Source organism: Tenebrio molitor, chromosome 3, assembly GCF_963966145.1.
Source record: "Tenebrio molitor chromosome 3, icTenMoli1.1, whole genome shotgun sequence".
NCBI lineage: Eukaryota > Metazoa > Arthropoda > Insecta > Coleoptera > Tenebrionidae > Tenebrio > Tenebrio molitor.
The window spans coordinates 30,787,021-30,801,024 of NC_091048.1; the positions used below are offsets into that span (position 1 = coordinate 30,787,021).

At 37.2% G+C, this 14,004-nt stretch overlaps 1 protein-coding gene across 2 annotated transcripts in view; it reads left to right on the forward strand.

Moving 5' to 3' along the window:
• The first annotated feature begins 8,905 nt into the window (after positions 1-8,905).
• The window catches only part of Eip75B (Ecdysone-induced protein 75B), a 32,688-nt gene continuing 27,589 nt past the window's right edge, over positions 8,906-14,004 (forward strand). The window contains exon 1 of one of the 2 annotated variants that reach the window (XM_069040512.1): positions 8,906-9,656. In XM_069040512.1, the coding sequence (XP_068896613.1) occupies positions 9,461-9,656 (196 nt within the window). In that variant the 5' untranslated portion in view covers positions 8,906-9,460. The remainder of the gene's footprint in view (positions 9,657-14,004) is intronic. The other variant, XM_069040513.1, reaches the window with a different exon arrangement.

The window sequence follows — 14,004 nt, forward strand, 5'->3', positions numbered from 1 at the left end:
GTCATTTTGACGCAAAATAAATTTTCACGAATACGTTTCATGAACGTAAGAATACCTAATAATTACAATAATCAAATTATGAAACGTAATATTTATATATTAAATGGAATTGCAAAATCTGAAAATGGATAGAGCACAGTAGAAAAATTAAAAGTAAAACTATCTATCTGCAGGAAGACAATACCTTTCTTGTAAGTTTATAATTTTAAAACCTTCCTACTTGTGATTTTATTCTGAATGGATTTCGTTTTTATGTAATCTGTTTTTTTTTTTATAAACAAATGTTTAAAATTGGTTTCATTAATAATTGGATAATAACTATACAAATTTTATCTTTGTGTTTATCACAGGTAAATATGGAATTCTGTATTAAATGTGGATGCAAAGTAGTAACCAGTGGCTGACAAGGATTTTTTTGGAATTAAATATGATAATATTTGTGTGGCAATATTAGCAAAGTTTTTTAAAAGCCCCACAAATTTACAGACCCCACGGTCTTGAAGCCAAACTAATCGTAACAAGGGTCCTGGAGTTGCTGTAGATAATAAAGAAGAGACATGTATCACAGTGAAATGTTTCATTTATTTTTTTTTTATAATTTTATTAATTTCGGATTTGGTTTGGAGGTTGCTGGGAATTTGAAAATAACTGTTGTTATTTTCTCCGCATGTAACGCACTATTTTCCCTTGTTTGTACTTCAACCGTGATGAAATTCAAGGAAATTTAAATTATTGTGGCAATTTAGTTGATTTGTAGTTTAATATCTTTAAAGAGATGGCGCTAGTTAAGGGTAGATTTTTTGAGGTTAGCCGAATCAATCATTCAGCTAGTTTGTTACGGCCGTAATAAGCGTGGCGCAGTTCAGATTTAGTAGGCCATGGAAATTTGTTACCGTGGCGACATCTAACGGACAGTAGATTTTTATCTATAGATTCCTGAAATATTTTATAATTTATAATAATTGTTTTAAACAATATTTTAAATTTAATTTAGTAATAGATGTATACCATTATAAACAACATAATGGTCATTTAAAAACAAAATAAAATATGTACATTGTCATTCTGGGCATTTCATTAACTTACTACTACTACGTGTAGAGAGCGGTACTCCATCAAATTGTAATCTTCACTTTGTACAGATAGTGTACCTATTTGTTAAATTTAAACTTTGATGTTATAAATTTCAAAGTCTGGATAAGAAAACCTATTGTTAATCACGTAATTTGAGAGTAGGTAATTGCCATTTAAACTTTGCGATCAATATTAGTGATTAAATCTATTTTTTTTGTGTAATTTCTTAAGAAAGTTTCTTTCATTTTAAATGTTGATGCTAATTAGAAAAATTGCCCGATTGTAATTATTATTATCTTGTGGTCTTGCTTTTTAAATCAGGTAAATCAAAAATACTTCATTCGATTTACGAAATTTGACGGAGTGTTCACCACTCTCTTCTTTCATATTTGAGGTTTTGCAGAAATCGTTCTAAATTGATAATATTGCTGATGAAGTCCTTGACCTGCACAATACCCTTGAACTTTAATTTTGCGTGTGCGCACAGAAACGCACCGATCGGCCATAACTCTGTTCTAAAACATAAAGCTAAAATTACGAAAATCCGAAAAATATGAACGAAAGTGGAATCTAAAAATTCGAATCTTTGATGCATACATTTAATGCCACTCTCGAGCCTTAATGATCGATAGCGGCGTCGCGTCCCGTTCAAATGGGGAAAACATTCTCATTGGCGACGCCGCCCTCTCTCCAAGGTCAGCGGCCTGACCCGGCGTCGGCGATTGACCTCGTTCTACAATGCAGACGGTAAACCCTCGTCTATATAGTTTCCCCCGCAAAGAAAAAAAGAGGAACGAACGCTTCAAGCAGAAAATATATCATTGCATTCTAGGATCTGAATATGCCAAACTTTCATAAACAATAACAATGAGTTGTATTAATTGTAACATGTACTGTCATTTTCTGGAGTACAGTACTAAATAGGTTTATGATTCAATGAAAGTTAGGGGGGTAGAAGGTGCACGTGAAATACAAAAATGCTATAGAAGATTGTACTGGGTGTTGTAACTGATTAGGTTTGCTATATCACCAGTTCAGGTACATACTTACTTACATACTTTACTTTATTTAACTGTTTCTGGTAAAAATAATGAAAACATAATAAATTTGTTAGACTTCATTTAAAACTAATACAATTTTAAGCTAATCTCGATTTGCCAAGTTGAAGACGACATTTCAGCAATGGCGGTTGTTCCCCGGTCGATGTGTTCGTTGAACTCCGACCGATGGAATCATTGACCGCCCTTCGGTAGGCCATAGGACGAATGCCATTTTGGTTTCTTGTATACGAGCAAGGGAAGAGAAGAGCCATGTTAGGTGAATGTCCAACGGAATGTCGTATACGGCTAACGATGGTCATGCGGTGGCGAATTCAAGCAACAGCTTTTTCTAGCGCCTCTTGCGGCCATTGGCATAACAAGACTACGGTCAAGGACATGATGTCCAGGACAATACTCTCATCCTCCTGTCAACAGACTCGTGTCGACAGTGATGATTTTAATTCTTCCACAGTGCAAGCTAATTTCGAATCAGTACAATCGTACCAATCGTTCTCGATGACTTCGAGATAAGATTTTTTTAACCTTAATAAAGTTGATTCAGCCAGTATGAAATTTCAGTAAAAATGATATCCTTGGCCTTCTCGTGTTATCGTTATCGTTAAAAAGATAGTGACGAAAATAAGAGCAGAGGAAAACATGACGGAATTCTATAAGACTAATAATACCGCATTAATTACAACTTCTTTTAATCACCGTTGATTTGTTATTTTCAGGAAAAAAATTGAATTTTGAGATAATTATCATAAGTGAGCCTGGTGAACACCAGCGTTGCTTGTATTTTGAAGAATAAATTTATGATCATGAACAACATTACTGTTTTGCATTAGTTACGAAAATTTAGTCCCTAGCTTGAAGAAGTGAAGATATATTTTTTAAAGAGCCGATGGTTTCGCGTTCTGTTAACAGAATGCCGAGACTATTGCGTACAATTTTTTAATCTTTTTAGATTTTCGTCATAACGAAAATGTCAATTACATATCATTCTTTATGTTAATCAATTTGAATGTCAAAAAAATTCAAATAAATAATTTCTAGATAAAAGGTAAATAGATATGTATGTAGTTACGACTATAACAACAAATACATACAGGGTCGGTAAAAAGTATGGATACAGCTACATACTTTCATAATGGTTTAACAGAGCTCATTAAAATTTGGCAACATTAGTTTGTACATTTTACCTAAAGTTCATGTAATACCCCAAGTCAGTAAAATATGCTTGTCTAACATAAAAATTTTGGATGAAACGGAAAACTACTAAAAAAAAACCTATGGCCCGGTTGTATGTACAGGGTTATTCTAAATCATTGTAGTCGAAGTAGGCTATGCCCATGTTATTACATTTTTTCCGCTTTCATGTGAACTGTCAGTTGTGTCGCTGTCACTGTCATTTTTTAGGTGAAAAGTGCGGTGGTGAGGATTTTATTTATTTTTGTTAAATTAACGATTGAATCCAGAAATATTGAGTTGTTCTACAATCAATTTTAAAAATATTGAGTTGTTTTGCACCCAAATTAAAACATATTTTTGATTATTTTTTTATGTGGAGCGGCAACCATAAATTTTACATTCAGTTTTCACGCCTACTTCGACTACAACGTGATCAAGAATGACTGAGTCTGTTGGTAACAATGAAAATTTGAATGATTTTGGTACCACTGTAATCTAAACGCATTTCCGGTTGTCAGCTTTGACAGAGTTGACAGGCGAATTTGACGTTTACCATCAAAGGGTCATTTTTGTATTAGCATAAACATAACCTAATTTTTTTTTAATGTCGTGTCAAGTTAAAACATCCGGTCAGTGCCAATTACGAAACAGAAAAACACCAATATTTTTCAGTTGTTTCATTGCCAACAGACTCAGTCATTGTTGATCACGTTGTACAATCATTTAGAATAACCCTGTATAAAGCTTAGTTAATATAGTGTCAGCTAACATCGCGTCAAGTCGGGAATCCGCCCATTTGATTGGCTGATTCAAATAAAATGTTAAATATCCTCCAATCAGATGGCTTGACATTATGTTAACTTTTTAACAACGACTTGACATCGCTTTTATGCAACCGGGCCTAGATCTGTTAGATTAATTGAATCTTGTTGTTGTTGTTTTATATACCGGGACATTTTTTTAACTCTGAACATAGTCCATACTTATTCCCTACTAGCTTTTACCCGCGGCTTTGCCCGCAAATTTCAGAATGTTTTAAAATTATGTTTCTACTTTCATGTATTGCTATAAACGCAGTAATTTCAATATGAAGTTTGTCTTTTTACGAAGAATAATTAAAACTTTACTGTAGACTACTTTTTTCTTCGACTATATAAACAACTGTACATTTGAAACTTTAAACCGTTCACTCTTTATTCATTTATGTAACTCGGAGTCAATTCTTGACTATGATCGTTTATTTGTGAATTCGCATTTTTGCGAAGAATAAATTGCGAATGGTTGTAAGCAAGTCTATTCTTGACAAGTGTTCGCAACACATTTTTAGGCATTCGTAAAAAAGAGTACAGTTTACACGGCAACACTGCAAATACATACAACAAATCGAAGTTGTGTAGCTTATTTTTTTTTATTTTTCAGTAACACGATATTGTTTCTTTTCGTCATAGATACACATTATGAAAAATAACTCATAACTCCCTTGGCATATTTCAAAATTTTTGGCCCTCCTCATTGTTTACAACAAACTCTTGAGAACGAAACTATGGTAACTATATATTCACGCAATCTTCCCTGCAAAATGTTTTTAAGAAAGTTTTAACTTTTAAGAGTTTTAAGTGATCGAGTGTACAGAAGAATTGGGGAGCGAAATGCTGAATGCAATCTTAAGAAAATCGTTAGCTTGGTGGAGGTTCTACTATGGTGTGGGGTGGAATAAGTTGGGATGGATCTAAGGAGGTGGTGGAGGTAAATTGGAACATGAATGCCGACCGGTACATAAGCAACAGTATTGAAGAACATGTTGCACCTTATGTCGATTTTATCGGGTACGAGAGATTTGTGTCATTTTCCTGCTTGACACAAGTGATGGGACACCCGGTACAGGTCGCAAAACGTAGCTTGATACTTGGAAAATGGATGCGCAGTGAAATTGTGGGAAGTAGGGGGGAGAGACCCACTGTAAAGGAAGCCGTGGGGGGATTTTCGGTCTTTCTTGTAAGTCGGATTTCTCATTCTATCTGCGCATCTCAAGTATCAAGCTACGCTTTGCGACCTGTATGTAGATATATTAAACGATATTAATCTAAACATAATAAAACTAAATGTTCTGCAAGTTGACTTTCAACTACAAAATTTTTAGACAACTTTAAAAGAGGATGAAATTGACAATCTTATTATTGTTCTGAACGTAAGTTATAGTCTATTCCTAAATATCATATTTCCACGTACCAGACTTGGCAGAGTTACTGTATGATATGTGTAATAATTGTTTACGCCAGAAGTGGGATCTAGACATTACTTTCGCCTAATATAAAGTTTGCACACCGGCTGCAGACCGAGATTGTATAATCAGTTAATCACACACAAGTGCGATAAAAATGTAGTATTCCACGTGTTACTTAATGTTTTTAAAACGATGTAGGTATTTTAATTGAATTTAAAAAAAAAGTTTACGAAGAGAAAACGAATTACATACATATGTATTTATACGAAAATCTGCCTTCATATAGATATAGCTTGTTTAATTTTCTCTAATTCTTTTTTGAGATACATATTTACTTTACCGCACTCCGTGCGGTAAAGTTTACCTTTCTACAACGAGTGGTATAAAGTTTACCTGCCTGAAATGAGTGCGATAAGTGGGATATATCGCATGGTCGTAAATAAAATTGATTAATTGCATTTATTTATTTTCGGTAAACCTCTCTTTTAATAATCTTCATAAAGGAACAAATCAGTTATTTTATGCCTGTAATTCCGAAGAGTGACTTTGTGGTGGATGCATATGTTGCTTTTATTTGTTGTTCGCATTGGTAAATTATGTATCTTTATATTTCAATTTTAATAGGTATATGATACAATGATTATTATCATTATTAACCATTCAACATTCAAATTGAGTCGTGACAATTTTTTATCACTGGAATTCTTAGGTACACTTTCGCCATGTTGGAACCTTTTAAACTGTAGCCGACGTTAAACCTCCCCGTCGAACCTTTTGGCATGAAAGTCCAAATTGGAGAGACGTCGTCGCCGCCGCCACATTGATCTTCACTCGAGACAGCCGGGGTGCAGCGTTCCTGCTAGTGCAGGTCGACGGCCGTGTGTCAGGGCATTGGCATTCCAGAGTCCAGAGTGCAGACCCGTTTCCATTATTGCACTCGTATTATAATAATTATACTAATAATAATATACAGAAATAAGGTTAAATTGCGCAACTGCCTAAACAAAATCTCAACAACAGGGGTGTCGTCCATATAATTTTGATCGTTGCAACACTTCCTGATCGTCAGTGAAAAGACATTTCTAGAGTACCTTTTAATAGAAAACACTCGTCATCGTCGTCATCATTTTTATTTTGATTTATGCAGCCATTACGATCTTTGATTAAGTGAGAGTAGTTGTTTATTTCATGTGCTTGTACATGTATTTAGACTTGTAAAAATGGGTGTGTGGTTAGCATAATTTTTATTTTTTAATTAATTGTTAATGATATGAGAGACAGTGAACGCCGTCGCGCTAGTACGTTCTGGCCATTCACCCGAACACTCGGCCAAGGACGTGGCGCCCCTTTCCCCACATGCGCCGCGACGCCTCGACTTTTCCCCTGTACAGCCGACGCCCACGTCTGGCATTCAAACACGGTACTCTATTCCACCAAAGTTTTCCCTGACGTTCCGCAACTTTTCCGAAATATGTATTCGCATTTTGCAGCAACGTTAACGGTCACTGACCATGGCGAACTCAACTGCTGGAGAACATGTATTTTTACATCGTGTTGTTCCATTTCGTTATCGCACTTAATAATTTATAATAGGAGGTTAGTGTTGTGAAAGTGGATAAAAGGTTTATTGTAGCAGCAACAAAGATAAACCGATATTAATTAAAGCGCTAGAATCACAACAAAAATTTTTTTCGTACTTGCATATTTTTGACAGATCTTTGCAATTTCGTCTAAATTTTCCCGCCCGCATTTTTTTTCCTACCAGACGTTTGATCAGTGCCACAAATACAGAATAGAACTTGATGTAATTGAGTTATTTTTGTGCCTCGCTTTTACTGCGTTGTTTTTGACGATGTCCGACCCTGACCTTCATCTTGTTATTATTGTAATTAATGGTAAAATAAATATTCTCGCTATGCTTGTCTGTTAAACATCTTCGAATAGGTGACCAGATAAAAGTGATCAAATCAAATGAAACACAGAGCCTCGAAATAGTTTTCAAATGTAAGAGATTTTTGCATCTCTATAGGTCAGGCTTGTTGTACAGCTTCCAAGATTATGAATAATAAAAACTATCAACATCCACACATAAGACAATGACCGTTTAACGTCTGACATTGAAAAAGTTATCGCTTGGTTTTTTTTTTCTTGAACGAATAAACATTTTGCGTCGTACGTGCAACACCATGATGCTCCAATAATGAAGGCGCCATATTACACGGAAAAGTACCATCAAGTGTCGTAGGTGTGATGAACACTGACAGACTGATTTTGATTTTTTTGACATGATCTGCATTTGAGATTGTTTTTTTGTTCATTCATTCATTGTTTAACATTTTGTCTTAATTTTATAGAATCCTTGTTATTATTCCGTTATTGAGCCTAAAAAATTCCAAGCGTCAGGATAAAAGTGTTGTATGTATGTTTATAGATAACTTACAATTATCATCCAACCACCCTTGGACTTTTCAAAACTCGAATAAAAATATGGAGTTAAACATTCAAAATATTCCGTCTCGGTTGAGCTATTTTATAAAATTGACTTTGACTTTAGATAAACGGCCTTGAAGGGGTCGTGCTATTTCCGTCGGATATATTTTCTGTCACTGATGTTATACCACTATTTTCAAACGTTGGTATTTCACCTTAGAAAAACAATTCGACATTCGCATTTTAGGCCACTTTTACAATAAAATTTCTTCTCCATCTTACATAAAGTCCATTCAAAAGTCAAAAAACCACCACCTGTTGCGTTAGGTTGGTAAAATTTAAAAAACCCTAGGTAGAGATTATGTTTGTAACTATAAATTATGACATTTATTGTTTTATTAGCAGCACGTTTCATTTATTTATTGATTCTTATTATTTTTACTTAAACAAGACACTTAATAAACATTTAACCTCAAAATTAAATTACAAGTCTCACCAAATTTTACATTAGCCAGCGTTGCCGATAGCAATTATCGAGGAAAATGCGACGTTGGTGGTTTTTTTGATTTTTGAATGGACTTTAACTTTCTTGGTTTTTGTTTTTGTAAGTTTTGTTTGATTTTTTATGTCATTTCAGTAATACTGTTATAAAAAGCTTTCATTTAAGTTGAAACGATTAATGGGAAATATGTATCACATTTTACCTACATCAACATCTGTAGGGTGTTGAGGTAACAAACTTTTCTTTTTTCTATGTATTCGGGTGTATTGAAAAAATAAATAAAGAAAACCTAATTAAAATTTCATAGGTATTTATTGTATTTATCGTAAATTGTCATTTTTGTAATCCGTATTTATTCGACGAATTTAAGTAAGACGTACATAATACATATATGAAAATAATCCCGTCGAGGTGTTGAGCACGTCCTTGGCCCTCGGTTCAGGAAATAGTTTCGCTCGAACCATCTCGGCGTTTACTAATGGGTGGAGTCAGTGGGCCTTGGTCCGTCGCTGTCAGCCACACGAAATGTCATTTTGACGTGCGAAACTGTGGGGCAGTGCTCCCCGATCGTCGTGGAGAGGTGTATGTACGTACGTACGCGGAGAGGAGAACAGAGAGCCTCGCGACCTGAAATCGATAAGCAGTTCGCGCGGCTGGGTTCAGAAGCCGCTTTCAAGGACAAGGCCAACACACAGAGCAGCGAGAACGCGGCGCACCGAGCAGCTCATTCGCTCGCGGCACCGCGTTCGTCGTGTCAGTGTACGCGACAGTGTAACCACCCGACTACTCCAGATCAACACAATATTCACCCCGTCGAGGGAGAAGTGCATGTGCCAGACGGCAGACTGTGGGGCGTCTAGGGTGCAGCGCAAGCGCGCCCTTAACACTTAACTAAACTGCATCCAATTTCACTTTCATTCGACCCGCCAACTCTTTTCGAGTCGACGTCGTGCTCGTAGTGGTGATGGTGACGACAGTGTGACACCTCGGGATTTGTTGATGGTGACCATGCAAACTGCCACCATCGTGTTCAAGACCGAAGTTGCGGACTTTCGCGTGCCGTCCGGGGCGATCGTATCTTCGACGTCTTCGCCGTCGGGATCGGCAAGCATGAGACCGCCTCCGCCTCCGCCGCCTAAACATAAGAGCCACGACAGCAAGCTGGAAGAGCCGTCCAGTTCCATACCAGATCTCGGTAAGCATCGTTAGTCGTAGGTTCGTACCACGTGAATCGGGATGAAAACGAAAATAATAGAACGTACCAATGTGAAATCAGACCGATAACTGTCGCGATGACAAAATTATAACAGACCTGACCCTGACAATTATTATTTTTTTATAAACGACGAGGCCGCTGTTATCTGCGTTGAAGGTAAATTTAATTAAATAACCATTGACTCCTGATGTTCGCTCTTCGAGGATCACATTGAACTTTCCCGTGCGTTTTCGTCATATCGGGGGCAAAAAAAAATCCATCAGTTTAAGGTTAGATTCGACATGACACAGTTAAACCAAAGTTGCGGAAGCAGCTAAGGGCAACCTCCGCCGCACCAATTAAATTATGAAATATAAATTACTTATATAAATGACCTACAACGTGGTTAAACGGACCTTGCAACTTTATTTTGCATGTTAAGGATTAACGAGCCAAGACCGGAAGTGGCATTTTCGTGTATTTGTCACTTATTGTTTATTGCTTCCTGTTACATTCGAAGAATATTTGTTTGTTCTTCAAATATCGAACTTACTGATTTTTACTGCCATTCTGACATGATGACAACCTCACACCGAATATTCACATTTCAGAACGTGATAATAATGCCCACATGAAGGCCCAGAATTTTATCGATATTTTTAATTGATCGTCAACACCGATAGACATGTTTATTAAGTATTAACGTAATGTGATGAAAATATACAGGAAAAAGTAAACATCACAAAAAATCGATATGTAACAAATTTTGATGTTTTTAATTTTTAATATGTAGGTACATCGTAAGTAGAAAAATATCCAGGCAATTTTTGATATCGATATTGAATTTACAGTTCAGTATCGTTCACGGTCGGTTATTCACGTTTCATTTTACAATCTGCGAAGAATTTAGTCCACCAATTTTGCACTTTTGTATTTTGCGTTGCCTATCTACTCAAAATTGTAATTATTGCCAATTGCCGTTAATAATTTCAACAAGATGAAATCGAATCGATCCACAACTTTGATCCAACAAATAGAAGCATCAGTTTTATCTTGGATTACGATGGAAGGGACAACGTAAAGATGTTGTGAAACGTTCTAATTAGATTTTTTTTTAAGTTTCAAAAACGATGTGTTAGGTATGCAAATTCATTTCTAAAGCTTTTAATCTGGTGGTGGTCAAAACCAAGTCGGAACGATTCGCTTATTTTGATTGTGAAGCCATCGCGGGGTCATTTGCGGGCGCACACGTTCTTTCCTGGTGGAAAGTGCAATGGAACTTGTGTCGGTGTGGATTTTCATGAAGGAGAGAGGAAGAGGCTGCGTCTTGACGGATGGACCGTGTCAGAACTCTAAATTTGATCCCCTTGTTGCCACATCGGGGTGAACTCGTGCCATTAACCTTGGCCCAGCGGCAGGCACGTCGGAGGGATGGGGTGGCATCGTTCGAGCTGCGCACCCCCTCAACTCGATTCTCCCTCTCACTCTCTGTCTTCCTCCTGTCGTTGGAATTCTTTTGGGCGAAAATAAGCGGTTTCGTCTGCGACAATTATTTTTTTATGGCCCCATAAGTGCAAGCACGGTCAGACATTATATGGGGTGAGGTGTGAACGAGACGCGACCGAATCGAACAACCCCGACAGTATCCGTTTATGCAGAGGCGGAATGCAGGCGCGCGGGGCGAGGCTAAATGAGGTCAGGGACCTGACGTCGAATGCTCTGCCACCCTTCCTATAGCTCGTCTGAAAGCAACCTTTTCAGAGAGAGACTGACGCAGTCTAACACATGCCTTCAATTAACCCAACCGTGTTAGTGCCACTGAACTCTAGTCACTTTCAATTACCTTCCAGGATGATCACTGGCTAGGTGAAATAAACAGTAATGAGAAAAAAAAAACAGACGAAGGACAAATCGATTTTTTTTTGTCATCGTTGCACTTGTTAGCAGGATTAATGTACGTCTTTGTCTGCACACTACCCTTCAGTGGATCAATGCGAGACAGTAACCCGATTTATGAGTCATTGAGTAGCTGCTAACTTTCTCGTCTACCAATAAGTGCAAACTTCATTGGAACATCTTCGAGTAGTTGCAGAGGATGAACACGTCAAATTTCAGTCAAAATACAGTATAAGAAATAACGGAACAGTAGTTAGATAATAATTAATTACCTACGTATTCATTTATAAAAAAATTGTCAGGTCGAGTTATTTCCAGTAAAACTTCATTCTTGCTTAAATATCAGTTGGTGAAAATTTGTGTAAATCGTGAATCTGAAGCTTCGAATGTGAAATTCGCCGTCCGCGAGACGTCGTTGCGGCGTCTGCCCCCCTTTGTATTTTATTGTTTTCTTCTTCTTCCACCCTTACCTGTCTGGGATATTTCTCCCCATCCAGTGTTGGTGTAAGAGTCGTCGGCCGGTGCATAACCGTCTGGATGCCACCAGTGGGGTGTTGTCATGGTGACTACGACCCCGTCCGTTCGTTCCGACCCTTGGCGCGTTGCACCGTATTTCGTTTTGCAATCGATAGAATAATGAGTGTGTGTGGGGTTGTTTTTGTAAGACACCCGCATGAGTGTCGTCGAAATGAGTTCGCACCACACAGACGAACACTGAAATGTCTAAAATATGATTTTTTTTTACCAGATTCTCTTACATTTGTTGTCTGAGCTTTGGTATTGTTTGTTTGGGCCGCGTCTATCGCCTATTAATTTGTGAAAATTTCAAATAGTTCGACTCGATGCGCCATCTTTCGCCGCCAGTCGGAAACGGAACGAGTTCATGCGCTCTGTTGGTGTTCACCACCAATCGATGTAGCCTGTACTTGGCCTTCAAAAGTCGCGGGGAAGTAGCACGTGGTCGCTGAGGGTTTTCACCCCGATATTCCCGGGAAATCCGGCTACAACAACCCCAATGTCTAATAATATTTTCCCCTCTTTGATTAATTGTGTGCGCACGTTTTTCTTTCCGAACGAAAGAAACTCATGACGTGTTTCATCCCCCTGTTATATTTGTTATTAGCGTATAAAGTTACAGAAAAAGCAGCAATAATAAGACAAATAAATTACGAACAGACCGGAGGCGTTTCAGTTTTCGCTTTCTTTATCCGAAAATCGAAAGTTGTGGTCGTTCTTTTTTTGTATGTAATAACATGGTACCATCGAAATGGGTGCTTCTGGAACAAGTCATCGGTGTCATCAACCTCTGGGCAGCCTGTAGCAATCCTATTAATTCGTTATTTTTCACTGTCACTTTTATCGCGTGATACAATCGAAACTGTCCGTTTCTTTCTAACACGTTTGGTGTTCGCATGGATCCATCGCGCTACTTTCAGTAGATTACATCGGCCTAGTTTTAGAACACGGTTCAAGAAACTCTAACCGGGTCCGAGGTAAAACTATGACGTTTGACTTTCTCATGGACACGGGGTACCTTTTATGGCATTTCCCAATGAAATCGAAACTTCAGTCTCGAAAGAGAAACATCGCGATCTACAGAAATGAAGAGAAAAAATACATTTTGTGACAGATTAACGGATTAAATAAATAGGGGAGACCTTGAGATGATAAAACCGTATGTGCTGCGATAGCAGCGTATATACGATTATATCTCGTCGGGTCGATGACCATCAGTGATTTAACCTCAAAAATTGAGGTCACTGTATTTTTGTAATAACGAACATGGAAAATGAACTGACACACATGGCGAACACTGAACCCTGTCTTATTTTGCCACCCTTAAAAACCAGTTCAAGTCTATCTAAATGCCATGATTATTTGTTGCTTAGTTTTTTAGCACTACTCCATCCATTTATTTATTATTATTACTACTGAGACCATTAAGCCATGTAACAAAATGTAATGGATAAAAGATTCATATTGGCCCTGTTTCGTGGAAACTTAGGTGAATCATACCGTCGTGATGGTGACAGTAAAGGAAACTTGACTGAGTCACTGAATTCTAGAGGGTGAAGTGCTGATACTCTTGGGGTGTTTTATCATGACAAAGTTATTGAACAAATGCGGTGGTTCAAAATTAATTCGGAATCACTTCAGTGAAAGTGAAAAAACACGAGTAGCTTTAAGTAGAGAGTAGAAATACAAGACCACAACAATGAAAGAATAGAATTTGAATAAGAAAGAGAGAGTGATTGTATGTGAAACTTGAAAATTTCACATTTTAACATTCAGTTTTACTAAACTGAAATCATGAAAGTTGAACAAACTTTTAAAACATAATTACATATTATTTATAGCGCTGAAAATTGAAAGTTTGTCACTTTTTTTTGTTTACGGTTTTTTTATTGTTGTGGGGAATAATAAATTCTAGTAAAACATCTGAAGCACCGCT